The 14,131-nt window shown below is 40.7% G+C and overlaps 1 protein-coding gene across 3 annotated transcripts in view; it reads right to left on the bottom strand.

Moving 5' to 3' along the window:
- Positions 1–13,374, bottom strand: part of plppr2a (phospholipid phosphatase related 2a) — a 57,877-nt gene extending 44,503 nt beyond the window's left edge. For all 3 annotated transcript variants that reach the window (XM_072368350.1, XM_072368347.1, XM_072368348.1), the window contains exons 1-2: positions 12,973–13,374; positions 6,643–6,758 (exon numbers count right to left, since the gene is read on the bottom strand). In XM_072368350.1, the coding sequence (XP_072224451.1) occupies positions 6,643–6,711 (69 nt within the window). In that variant the 5' untranslated portion in view covers positions 6,712–6,758; positions 12,973–13,374. The remainder of the gene's footprint in view (positions 1–6,642; positions 6,759–12,972) is intronic.
- Between the last annotated feature and the right edge of the window lie 757 nt (positions 13,375–14,131).

Below are 14,131 nucleotides of genomic sequence, written 5' to 3'. Positions count from 1 at the left end.
GGGTCTGGCTGATTGGTTTCAGGTAAGTGCTGATGAGGTGTGCGGGTCTTAATAAAAGAGCTGGTCCTTCTGGTTTGGTATGGGTCACTGTCACCTCACCCGCACACACAATTCTGAGGGTGTGGAGGGGCATGTTTGATAGGCAGTCACAGTGCAGGCCAATCATAAGTTGGCTCCAATCTTCGTTCACATCCATCCATCCATTTCCTTTACCCGCATAAAACAATTCAGCATCGCAGGGGAGCTGGAGCCTATTCCTCATTCACATAATTCAGCTTATTTTTTTTTGCATTCTTCTTGATAGCTGGCAAACATATACCTGTCTCTCGAATCCGTCTGCCAACATCAGGTTCAAGAAATCCCTGTGCCAGTCCCACACATAAAGCGCATGTCAGCAACAACTAGCTATTTGTATACTTTGTTTTATGTATGATTTATTCAGACAACATACAAAACTATAATTAGGAAGAGTTTGATTCCTTTAGACAGCGCTATCCATGCAAATCAGAAAAAGCATGGATGATATGGAAAATTAAAAAGTAAATGCATGAAAACTAATAAAAGAAAAGCTTGTGATTCATACATTTAATCTAAATTTCCCCGTTTTCTATGTGTGATGGTGCATCCCAGATGCCTCCGAGCCCAAAGAAAGTGACGACACCTCTGACCAAGGTTAACAGAAGGTTTCTTTTTGTACAGTAAAGTAAATTTAACTCTGTATTGAAGTGTTGGACAAAGGTTTCCTACTGTGATTCCTTTTCCAAGTGCTTATACCAGCTGTAAATAACTGACGGTTCCTGATGTAGTACAGTCACGAGTGTCTAGTTTAGACTTGTGCTCTTGCCTGTTACACACAGAAATTCCTCCAGATTGCTTGAATTATTTAATGTTATTATGCACTGTAGAGGTGAAAGTGTGCAAATCACTTAGCGTTTTCTCAGGTATTTATAGACAAACTGGACATCTCTTCCCATCTTAGCTCCTGAAAGACTTACCCTTTACGTCTGCTGGTTTCGTACCAAATCAATATTACAATCAACTGTTTAACTATTTTTTTCTCATCATTTGTCATAAATTATACCCTGGCTTTTTAATTTGTTCTGTTTGGATTGTGCTGCAGGCCTTAAATACAAAAATGGACGTATAGAATTAACTTGAAGAGACACATCATGAAATATTCTACTTCCTACTGTCTGCAATGGAATACAATTAAAAGCAAACGTAAGAATTGCTGAATATTTTTTCTTTTTGCATTTTCCGTCATCATCCCATCTATTTCTTACTACAGCTAAGAAAAGCAAAACTCAACAACATGCTGTACGATTTTCTTTTAGAAACAATACCTTATTTTTAGTTTGCGTCAGTTTTTTCTTTGTTCCTTTTCATTTTTCTTTGTCTTTCTCAGTTTTATCTTCGAGCTTCTCTGTTTTCTGTGCTCCAACCTACAAGCGGTTCTCATGAATGATCACAGAACTTTGACACTGTTAGCGCTGTGCTAGTAGATTAAAGTTAATAAAATATACCTAAACTATTGACAGACAACATTCTAGATGAAAATTCTTCAATGTCTACACTCCCCAAAGATTTGGGATCTCGCTGTGAGCGAACACTTGCAGTGTCTATTAGTTCAGCTGTTGGTTTGTTAGCTAAAGTCATGCTAAAACAGTTCCAATTTTGCACATTTTAAAGCCATTTTGTAATACCAAACCATTTATTTTGCTGCTGATTTCAGAGTAATTCCTCTTCAGCTTTGCTCACATTTTCAAGTCGCCTCCAGAGCACATTCTTTCTAAAGTCAAGTTTTCCAGTACACATTTTTAGGGGTTCAAATTCAACATTTCAGACACTGTGGTTACTAAGACGGTTATGGACTATCCATTCTAATCATTCATTTTTTTAATTTAATAATTAGCGTTAATGTGGTGTAGCTTTCATTTCACACTGAACAGAATCTAATCCTGTATAAACTGGGAAAAGAGACAAAAGAGCACTGAAAAAACTGGCCATGTTCCACTCTTATATTAAAGATCCGCTCACGGCAACCACAAAAGTGTTCACATAACACTGGTTTACCGACCAGCAGATGTAGACAGACAGCGTGTGTAGCAAACAAGCAGGAATAAACCAGTAAACCAAAAGCACACGAAAACAAAGAGGTGCGAGCGAGTAGCTCAATGGAGAGTACAGGAGTCACTGAGGAAAAAAAGCAGAGAAGGAACGTATATTCTAATTTAAGAATAGATATGTGATACATATGCAATTTATTTTCCCTGCAGGGATATTTGGCTTGGACTCCATAATGCTTGACCCATAAACACTTAAATATTTAATGCACAAGCTTAAAGATGTATAATGTAAGCTATCATAAATATTATATTTAGGATTAAGCAACTAAAATGTACATAAACACATTTGTTAATGTTTGAATAAAAGAAGAAGAGAATACACAGTAAAAATGCTCTATATAAACCAATCATCAGGCAGCATCAAACAACCTGTTTTATCCTACAATACAACCTCAGTGAGCTCAGCTCATTTCAAGCTACTGTTTAAACCACCATCTGACACGGACACAAAGGACTTTTCAAATCGATTCAGTTCGCATCGCTGAACTCTGCATCGCCTGCCTGACGGCAACGACTCATACCCCGTGTGCAGAACATGAGGTGGATCACACAGGGTTCCTTCTGCATGTGTGAGTACACATTGATCGAAAAGAGATTAAAATCAAAATGATCAAACTGATCAGTGCTTGTTAGCACTTGATTTTTAAGAAAGAGAAAGGTTTGCTGAGCTGTGCAGTCATCCCCTTATCTGATTGCTCAAAAAAACGGGCTGACAGGACAAAATCATTACTTTTTTATTTACTGTACAAAAACATAATTCTCTTTGGGACTCGAGAACAAGCCCAGTGAAAATGAATGTTTCTAAGTAAAGTGCTGTCCATCTACACACCAAGCTGAGACCCAACTTGTTTATTCTGGATCGAGAATAAAGTCAAAATGTTGAGAGTGAGAATAACATTTTGGCTTCAATGAGCAGAGAGAGACAGTCTTCTCTCTCCAGACACCAAATCTCCACACTCACTTCTTCAGTCCCTGATGATTTGATTATCTTTCCAATGAACTTATCAAACCTATGTTGTTACGATTAAATAAACCCTCTGTTTTCTTCATTGTCTAATGAAAATAATACTGCGTAAAATCCACTGCATCTTCTACTGCCCGAGTTAGAAAAACACTGTTGTGTAAAGCCTTTGATGCCTGATTGAACATTGGACTTTCAATAAGCAGGTCAAGAGAGAAAGCTCTGTGCTGTCTGTCCGCTTAGCAGCAGCAGCAATGAATTCCGTCTTCCATCAACAAGAGTCCTGCTGCAGAATTACACAGAAATATATCAAATGGTATTTTACATCAGGGCTGCACGGTGGTGTGGTGGTTAGCTCTATCACCTCACAGCAAGAGGGTTCCTGGTTTGAATCCTTGACTGGGACCTTTCTTTGTGGAATTTGCATGTTCTCTCCCTCCCAACATGCAAAAACATGCATGTTAGGAGGGAGTTGATGTAACTGTTGATGATAAATTGACCCGAGGAGGGAGTGTTAGTTGTGTGTCTCATTTTTCTCTGTGTGTCCCTGTGATGGACTGCCGGCCTGTCCAAGATGCTGGAATAGGCTCCAGCCCCCCTGTGACGCTGCATTGGATTAACCGGGGATAAAGAAAATAGATGAATGGACAATTTATATAAACAATTATTTGGCCCTTGACAATAAATTTGTCAGAGAAAACATAGAAAGCTGTCCACCGCTGGTATCTGTACATACTAGCAACTTTCAACAACTTTAGTCAGATGGAAAGCGGTTTTAAAAGGTGAAAATGATAAAATCTCCATTCCTGCTTCTGGACTGACTTACCATCCATGATCAACAATGCAGCAAAAAAGAACGCGATAACATTTTTTCTTTGGGCACATAAATCAAACTGCTTACTGTCAAGAGGAAACTAATCCTAAAAATCCACTTGTATAATAGCTACAGTAAAAAACGTTGTAGTGTCACAAAAAAGGCTTCGCCATCATTAACGTTTCCACACGAATTTTCATTTTGGCTTAGCAGATGACATCTTTCACCTCTAGCTACAAGTCAGCGTGCACATTTGACTCAATTTTGATTTTGCTACTTCAAAGGAAGAGAATGAGTTTGCTCCACTGATGTTCACGGAAGAGACTGCAAGCCTGCGGTCCCTCCCACACGGTGGTTTTCGCAGTCCGGTCACTTTTCGACATTCTGCTCATTTGAGATCTCTGTTTTCACGAATACTGAGGGTTAGGTATTTGAAAAATGAGCGTTGCTGGGCTACATGTTTTAATACTCGTGGACACTGATTGATTCAAAACAACAGTAATGTTCCATCTTCCATCTCCCTGTTTTAAACCAAGGATGGACACAAACTAAAGTCTCCAGAATGATCGCTTGTGGACACCTTGGGCAGATTCTCCAGACTTCGAAAAAACAGAAGTGTGTCACACTGCCTTTAAATCTTTCGCTGCTAATGAAATATATAAACTGACGCAAGGATATTTATTCACTGAGATAATACATTCAATTACAGGCATTAAACTGTTAGCTTTAACTGCTCCTTCTCGGGCTGTCACGCACATATTCATGTTATCTCTATGAGAAGGAAAATAAACATGTTCTCCGCCTTCCATTATAGATAAAAGCAGTAATCCCCCCTTCTTCAGGCATGAAAATGTCTAAGTCTCTCCACTCCTGTACGAATAGGCAGAAATATTCTGTATCTTATCAAATATACACACACAAACACACAAATGTACGTAGAGTTTACGGATGAACTGACAGAGACCCGAGGGCTTGTGTGTGGGAGGCATTTGGTGGAGTGGCCTACTAAAAGGGCTTTTACAGTGTATTGTAACCAAAGGGACCAGTGTTTCCCAGACAGGCTCACAGATGAGGAGTTGGTTTGTGACTCATATCTCAGTTGCTCATTTGGGACAGACACAGAGTGGACAGAGTGTATGCAAGACAGGAACAAAAAACACTAGTAAAACCAAGAAAACAGCAAACGGTGCTATGTATATTTTAAATTTCTTTTGTTGTCCGTAATCTATTTTCAGACATATTGCTTTGAGTTTTCTGTCCTGACACTTTGACGTCTTCCTTGGTCGAGGTGTGTGTTTCTCTTTTACAACCTTCTCATTTGACACAACTCACTGGCAACAACCGACATATTTTGCCACGCTCTGACTTGAATTACCTTCTTGAAGGAGTTTTATAATCCTTTCCTTTGTTTCCACCAACATTTCTCTTGTTGCGGCCATGTTTCGTGCTAATAATCCAGGTGCAACAGTTTATTTAGCTCTACAAGCACTCTCTGTTAACTGCAGACTCATTTACACGTTTAAAATTGTACAGGCATTTGTTTTATTAAATCCAAACTTCTTTTATCTTTTGGATTTATGTTTTACAGAAAGTAATGACAAAAGGTTCAGCTGATAGATAAAAAAGTTTTGAGTCACATCATGATTTGTTTGATCTTTCACGAATTAAAACAGTTGAATGAACATCTTCTAGGAGTGGTGATTCCATATTTTTTGCCTGGGGTTGTATGGACATTTTTCCACAACGGTCATTGGAAATCATGTCTTCACAGGGCGTTAGTTTCATAGAATTTAAGAAAACGTGTATCATGTCTATATGTTTAAGTCTGATAGGCAGATCAACATAATGAATTACCAACGGCTGCATCTGCAATGCAGGAACACTTTAAAAGCATGGTGTACTCTGGCTGTAGTGCTGTTGGTTGGCTTAATCAGAGCCAATGGGCTTCTGGACTGCTTGGTTTGCCTAATTGCAGTACAGACTGTCTGATTTCCTCACCAAGTCAAGCCTCTCTCCACCTCACTTACTCTTCAATGAACGCTCAGGGACTTCCTCTGCCCTCTGACTCATCGGTCTGACTGCTCTCACAAACAATGTAAAAGCACATGTGTGCATTTGTGTCCCTTGTACATTAGTGTGTCTTTCAGAGCAGGCTCAGCCTACGACAGGCACCTTTGAGGTTGTCTGTGTAACACAACTCAAATCCCAAAGCACAGCAGCACTGTCTGCGTTGTGACATCCACAACCACCTGGATGACTCTTTGAAAATTAGCTGGAAAAACCCTCAACACACCACAGAAAAACTCTAACCGCTTTAAAAATCCTAATCTGCAGCTGGTGCTGCAATGCCCTAGGATGTTTGACACCAAGCGAGAGTGTGAGGGGTGAAAAGTGCGTTTGCAGAGCTGTCCCAAACACTGAAATATGTACGATGCAGACTGAGACTGCAGAAAACATGGGAAAAGGGAAGTGCAAAAAAAGGAAAAAAGAAAAAAAGCTTGAGGGTTAGACCGACAGTCAAATCTCAGAGCCTGAGAAGTTTATCCTCATTGTAGGAAAGGCAATTGCAGAGATAAGCCAGGAGTCAGCGTGAACGCTCAGAGCAACGGGAAATGGCCAAGAGATACAATCATGAATTGTGCAGGATCTGCAAGGTAAGGTGAAAGCTATTTCATGCTCCGGATTCTGTCAAGATCTCATCGACTGTGCTATTTTGAAATATTTGCCGGCATGCTGCTTACCTCCACAAACAGGAAGCAGGGAACGATGGAGCTGCTGCTCTTCACGCCTGGCTTCTCCTCCACAGCCATCCTTCTCTCGGTTTCTTTCAACCACCCCAGCTTTCTGTCTCCTTATCCTGCAGAAAAGAGTGAGTCTGATGAGTCCGCTTGTCAATATGTGAGATGTGTTTAGTGCGGGATTTAAGCAAAATCCATTCAAGAATTTATTACTGGCTCTCAGCCCGATCACACAGCTATTCTTTATCTTTCTTAGAGGCCTGTTGCTATGATACCTTTTATTGTTGATTCATAGGTTGTACCAGTTAATACATATTACATGTATATTAAAAAAAAAATGTTAAAAAAAAGAATAAAAGAAAAATCAGTGTCACCATCCAACTCTAGGTCACCAGTTGACCTAACATGCATGTTTTTGGACGGTGGGAAGCCAGAGTACCCATAGAGAGTCCAAGCATACACGGGGAGAACATGCAAACTCCACAGGGCCCCAGTCGGGAGTCAAACCTGGAACCCTCTTGCTGTGAGGCGGCGGTGCTGGGGCATAAATTTTTATACCACATTCATATCACACAGATAAAATGGTTTTACAATCACCACACAATCTGGTGAGAGTTCAGTTTATCAGTTTGGACCCATGTTGAAGAGCTAGCTGTTGCAATTGTCAAGCTCCATTTGATTAAGTTTCTTTCTTTCTTTCTTTCTTTCTTTCTTTCTTTCTTTCTTTCTCTCTTTCTTTCTTTCTTTCTTTCAGTCTGAACCATGTCTTCTGTTTTTTTCTGTTCTTTTTTTTGGTATCAACCCACCAGAGGTCCCCAGTCACCCTCCTCTTCAGCTGTACATTCACCACCCGCCCCCTGTACACTGCACCCACATATCTATCATCCAGGGGGGCAAGCTTCTTTTATGAATGTACATTTTTGTACTCTATGATGAAATAACTCAATCATAAAATGCTACTTCATTGCTCAGAGTTTTAAGACAGACTTATGGAAAATGTAAACATGCTGTAGTTAATGCTGGCACTGTCTGGGACAGCAGCCGGATATGAGCACTGTTAGCTTGAGGAGTACTAATTATGCAAAAAAATCATCATCAAATATGCTAAGAAATTCCCAGATCTCCACACTGTTCTTGTGAATGGTTAGACATTTCCAAACCAGTAACTACTCTGAGAAGCCCAGAGTTTTGTATAAAGAAAAATCTGCAAGCATACAAATTGTTAGAGGTGTATAATTTTGTCCATCCATCCATTATCTTCTTGGTTATCCAAGGTCTGGTGGCAGTGTCAAACCCAGGGAAACCCAGGGAAACCCAGTGACACTGCCCAGCTACTCCTGAGGGATCCTGAGCTGTTTCAGAAGGGGTATACAATCCCTCCAGCAAGTGCTGGACCTGCCCAGAGGCCAACCTGGAAGCATCCCAGTTCGATGCCTGAACCACCTCAGCTGACTCATTTTGAAGTGGAGGAGCAGCAGCTTTACTCGAAGTTAGATTAGATTAGATTAGATTAGATCAGATTTTCCTTTATTGTCTCACAATGGGGAAATTCACATGTTACAGCAGCAAGCAAGAGACAAAAAGAAGAAATACAACACCTATCTCCAACCTATCTCCCACCCAGATGGACCACTCCACCCTTGTACAGTTGAGAACCATGGCCTAAGACACGGAGGGGCTGACTCATCCAGCGCACACTGAAGCTCATGGCCTGAAGAAACCAACAGAACCACATCATCTGCAAAGAGCAGACATGTGACCCTGAGGCTTACAAACTACACACCCTCCTCTCCTTAACTACGCTTTGAGATTCAGTCCATAAACAGCACAAAAAGGATCGGTGACAAGGGGAAACTTTGGGATCAAAGTTTTGCAGTTTGAGACACAATGTATGCACTGCAGGACATTTGGACACGAGGGATTCCCTTTCACCGGCCTGGATTTCCAATCTTCTTCTGCTCTTAGCAAAGATTTGTGATAAGTTCAGAAGAATAAGTCATTCCCATTCATCTTTTTCTGGTGTTTGTTACAGTTAATTACTTTGTCATCTCTACTGAAGGGCTTGGCTCTGCCAAACGCATGGGATGACAGAAAACCAGTGGTTCTTCTCTGGCTTGAATGTCAGAGCATAAACACAGAATCCAGAGAGTCCCATTCGTTTACACTTCTCTGTGTTGGCCAAACAAATGTCTGAAGTATGGAATCTGGAAATTCAGCCAGCAATGGACAGATTTATTCTCCATCCATCCATCCATCTTCTTAACCGCTTAGTCAACATGGGGTCGTGGTGGTAATATGGAGAGTAGAGAAGTCCAGACATCCCTGAGTCCTCCAACTCATCCTGGGTGACCCCGAGCCGTTCCCAGGCCAATCGAGAGACATAATCTCTCCAGCAGGTCCTGGGCCTGTGGGTGGTTGCTCATGTCATCTATACCTATATCTGCTATTGCTATAAACAGTTTCCTTGTTTTCTATTTCTGTGTTCTTAGGAATTTCTACCATAGGATACAAGATTTGCACAATGCAACGCATCTAATTTGACTAAAAATTGCCTATTTCATCTTAATAGGCTTTTTAAAGAATTTGTACAGATTAAAGGAGACATGTTGTTCCATTTTATCACAGGCTGACAGTTTCCTGAGCTCTTAATGAAATGCCTGTGGCATGTTTTGGTCAAAATAACACAGAGAGATAGCGCTGAAGCTCTGTTTTTAATCCATTATTTGACTTCTGTAATGAAGTCATTTCAGGGTTTAGACTGAGCCACTGGAAGCAATAAAAATAAAAAGACATAGTAAACAAAGTATTAGTCGAGTATTATTACCTCATTTATTTCTTTAGTTGAGCAAACTATAAAGTGATGTTTTGCTTTGATGTTAACAGCAAAGCCTAAAAACAAGAACAAGAATTTCATCCTCCCATTTCCGAGGTACAGTAAATGCAGCATAATCTGAAGATGAGGTTATTGAGTTGTCTTTTTCTGACTTTAGGAGTTGGTATTGACTTCTGGATTCTACTGGATTCTGTAATCTTTGTACAGAATCAGAATTACTTGAGTAAAATCTTTTATAGTAGTTTGTAAGCACATTTCCACAGTATTTCCGTGCCCCACTACACTGTATGTCTTCTAAAACTTGCAGTGAAGAGAAAATCACACAAAAAGCAAGGATGAGCTGCCAACACTACACATGTGATCGCTGTTGTCACACTTTGCAAATTTTTGTTTGCCAGAATTTGTCAGGCTAAGTGCTACTCTACTGGTGAGTGGTGCGTTTTGTGCACTCCTCTCCCCATTTCCTTAATTTCTGGTGGAAAGAATAGGCCTTAGGGATGAAAAGAGCATAAAGCCGGGCTCCTCACAGCCCACAGAACATCACATCGTGCTAAACAAGACTGCTTTTAGAGGAGCTGGTGTGTGTGCAGCTGTGTGGGAAAAAAAAGTGGCTGTCAGGATGAAGAAGCAGAAGCTCTTGGTAATGGAAACCAACAGTGAGAGTAGGACAAAAGGAGAAGCAGATGGAGGAATTGTTCCTGTCTCTTCTCTGGAGGCGGATCAAAATATTCATTTGTGTTTCTTTACTTCAATGTGAAGCAGCACAAAAAGACTCTCATACACTTTGGACTTACACACTTTGTACACTTTGCAGCTACAGGAGGAATAAATTAAGAGTTGGTGGTGGCAGGTTCCCTAAAGATGTTTCTGTGTTTTGGAGAAACGATTCAGGTGGGTTGAGATGAAGCAGAGTAGATTCAAGTGACTAATATATGAAAAGTGGAACAACAAGACACAAATAAATTCCCCAAAAGAATGGGATACTGACGCTTAAGTTAAATTTCCCTGGGACATATACAGACTTCTGAGCTAACCCATTTGGAATGAGTGAATTATTCTCAGAAGAGTTCTCTAAGCACTGATTTGGGTGACAAATCTGCAGCTTAATTAATATAGAAAAATTTGTCCGCTGTGCAGAACATAAAACCAGAGCTTAAGGCTGACACAGATCCTCTTAGCCTTGTGTCAGGTCCAGATGAAGCCAGTGGTGGGCAAGTTCTTTGAAAAATCAGCTACATATTACAAACTACAGTATTCACGGCAAAGTAATGAATAGATTACTTTTTACTTTTCTCTTTTTTTTCAGCACCACTTCCCAGCTTCATTTCAGGCCTTAAAGTGCCCCCAGGCCTCCACACTCAGACATCATCCTCCTCATCCTCCATATCTGCCAGATACTTTTTGTGAGTTGTGGGTGCTTTTTAAATGGAAATGCACTTTAACGTCCTGTACACCTGCTCTATAGCAAACAGAAAAGACATTTAATAGGCAAGATTTGCAGATAAAAAGCTTGATATCGCTCCTGGGACTTGTTAAATACAAATATGTAATTGAACATTAGACCTTGATTAGGAGTGGAAACCATTAATATATTATCATATTCTAATTCTTATTGATTCAGATTCCAATTTATTCTAATTTTGATTCCACAAAGGCAAAAAAAAATCCTAATGTTTTGAAAACAAAAATATCTTTATTTTGAACATTCAAACTTTTTCTAAAATCTTAGTTATGTAATAATAAGAAATCTCATCACATAAACAATTACATAGCTATTTATATTGCACAGCCTAATCACACATTATAAGCCTACATACACAGTTGAGTTGAGCTTTGGTTGGAACTCCACCTGGAAATGTAATTGGACCACCGTCCTTAACCCAGTTAAAATGCACATAGCTGAAAGGTTTTTTTTAGAGTTGGTTTATCTTAAATGAGACACAAAAGGGGGTCTGATTCTGCACAGGTGAGGCATCAGGGGCATCCAAAGTATGGCTCTATGTGGTTTATCCTGCTCCGTTGCCTCACCGTCCAATCTCTTTCTGTTCAGTCACTGATCCATCAGATTTGACTAATTTGACTTTTTAGCCAAACAGACAGTAGCAGGCACTGGTAAGAGATGAGTGTTCATTACAGGATGGCGCCACCTTCCCACCATGCAACAGCATGTGACGAAGATTCATTTTCTGTTTTTGGTTAGCTCCCTTCCAAACTGTCAAAACTACAAGTATAAACTATATTTATTGCTAAATATCAAACTGTAACTCCTTACAACAGTGAGAAAAGTGATCACAAAACTGGAACTCGTAAATGTCTAATGTTGAATAAATGTCCTGGTTTTTGTGTGAATAAATGTCCTATGTGTGAAGACAGTTCAGCTGGATTTGATCTCATTAGCAGGGACAGTGTGAAAGGAAGCTTAATGTGATAGTCCATCTATCAATCAGCAGAGACAATAGCCTCGCACACACACACACACACACCTCAGGGTAAGCAGGACATCTGAATGCTCTCCCACTCTAAGGTCTCCAGTCAAAGGGTAAAAACGCGGGCAGACATATGTCCTTTCCTCTGCCTCTGCAGTCTGCCACCCTGCTCTAGGACATACAAGACACATCCCTGTGCACATATATACACACACACTCACACACTGACAAAATACTAATTGGACACAACAGTCTGGATCGTGCTTGGTTCTGCCCTTGCAGAACAATATCACATCCCTTTATGCTTAAGTCCACATTGGTGCAGTGGTAACATCGGAGATGATGCAGCAGCAATGCAGCGTTTAAACGCAAAGTGTCTGTCTGCCATTCTTCTCTTTCTGTGTCCCATATCCAGAGAGGAAAACTCATAGCATTTATGAAGGAACACTGCTGGAAATGGCCAATAAATGCTGTCTCAGTACACCTTTATCTTTTTATTTGTTTGCTTGTTTTCTATTTGAAATCAGTGTGGCTATTTTTTGCCCTGCAGTTGTCACGTCAATCACTTTCATGTCAGTTCTCAGTGTTTACTGAGCGTATACAGTCACACTGACCATACGTCTTGCGCATGCACACACAGAGGCTACAAACATGATAAGCACACCTAACCTGATGCCAGAGTTGAACTGCAAACAGACAGTATGAACATCCCACTCCTCTGACTTTGTGAAATTAATCTCCAGCTATTAAAAGAACAGAGTCAAGGATGAGAGTAAAACCATAATTGGATTCATTCAGTGCCGGATAATTAAGGGTTCTGTTTGGGGAATACCACAGCATAACACAGAATACCCCAGAGAGGCAACCCCCTTCACCACAACACACACCAACAGGCACACTCAGATACGAAGAAACAAAAAAAACAGCAGAATCTTGACTGCAGGAAAATGTAAAATAGTGACTTTCACAACAAGACTATTTCTTACAGCAGGCAGGTTGTTTAAATCATCCTGGCATGAGAAAGAGGACAGGAAAACCCGCTGGCTGTCCATTCATCATCCCCTCCCTCCTTACCTTGGATACCTCGTAGCCAAGCTGACAGTTGCCGTGGCACCAGGTTCCTACGTGCTGGCCATGTCAGAACAAATTACAGTAAAGTGGCGTGAAAATGGTCTTCCACCTGGCTGTCTGTCTCCTGTTTCTTCCTTCTCCTCCTCCTCTTCTTCTCCTGCTGCCTCCTGGTCCACAGCAAGAGCGCGTGAGAGCAGCCAAAGAGGCAGCGGCAACAGCAGCAGCGTCTATGTCTCCAAATCGTTCACACATGCACACACACAAACACACGCACTTCCACCCTCCTTTTAATTAGCTTGTTCCAACAACCAGCAATGACTAATAAATCAAGTGGAAGAAAATCACCTCCTCTGCTCCGCTGATCCAGTGAGAGCACACTGAGGAGAGGTAGAAAGTGCAAGAACATGTGTGTGAAGGCGAAAGAGAGTGTGAGAGAGACAGGGAGGGAAACACATAGAGGAGGGGAGGGCGTGCATTATGTGTGTCAGCTCATTTGTATTCAAAGCTTGTTCTGTCTCTCCATCCCTTCTTTAGCCTCTCCCTCCATCCTTCTCTACCTCTCTGCATGTATTCATCCCCTTTCTTCTTTCCTTTTCTTTCTTTTCCCATGAACCTGACCTAAAAATCTGAAGAAAAAAAGAATGTAAGAATCCTGCGGACTAAGGACACAAGAAGGAAAAAGGAGGCTACACATATGTGTCTGTGTGTGTTTTTGTAAACCGCTCAGCTGGGTGCCTCCAGTGCAGCATACTTTAGAAGTGGGTTAACAGTACATGGCTATTGATACAGCATGTGCAACATCAGAGGAAAGAACTGGTAACAGAGGGTTAGAGGGACAGGGCTCATGGGCGCTTGTAGAACAAATATGCCGACAAGGGTAATAAGAAGTTTTTGGTAGTACAATTTGATGGAACAGCCTGCCGAAATATGTTTCTCTTCCTGACTATGCAGCTCGTTGGAATGGGATGTGTACAGAGAAAAAAAAATATTCTTAATAAAAGAAATAATTTTCAACCTGAGTGAAGAAGCTTTGATTTTTAGAAACGACATACTCCTCTAGTTTTCACTTCCTTTCAGCCAAATGATTTACTCTGTGAAATTGATATAGTTCTATCATATCTAGGAAGCATCTGGCAGTGCATAAAAAAATGTGCCATAGTTC

The sequence above is a fragment of the Leuresthes tenuis genome, unplaced genomic scaffold (assembly GCF_036924035.1).
Source record: "Leuresthes tenuis unplaced genomic scaffold, fLeuTen1.0.hap1 SCAF_17, whole genome shotgun sequence".
Taxonomy (NCBI): domain Eukaryota; kingdom Metazoa; phylum Chordata; class Actinopteri; order Atheriniformes; family Atherinopsidae; genus Leuresthes; species Leuresthes tenuis.
Note: the sequence above shows the minus strand (reverse complement) of the source record. Positions and strands in the feature narration are given on the sequence as shown.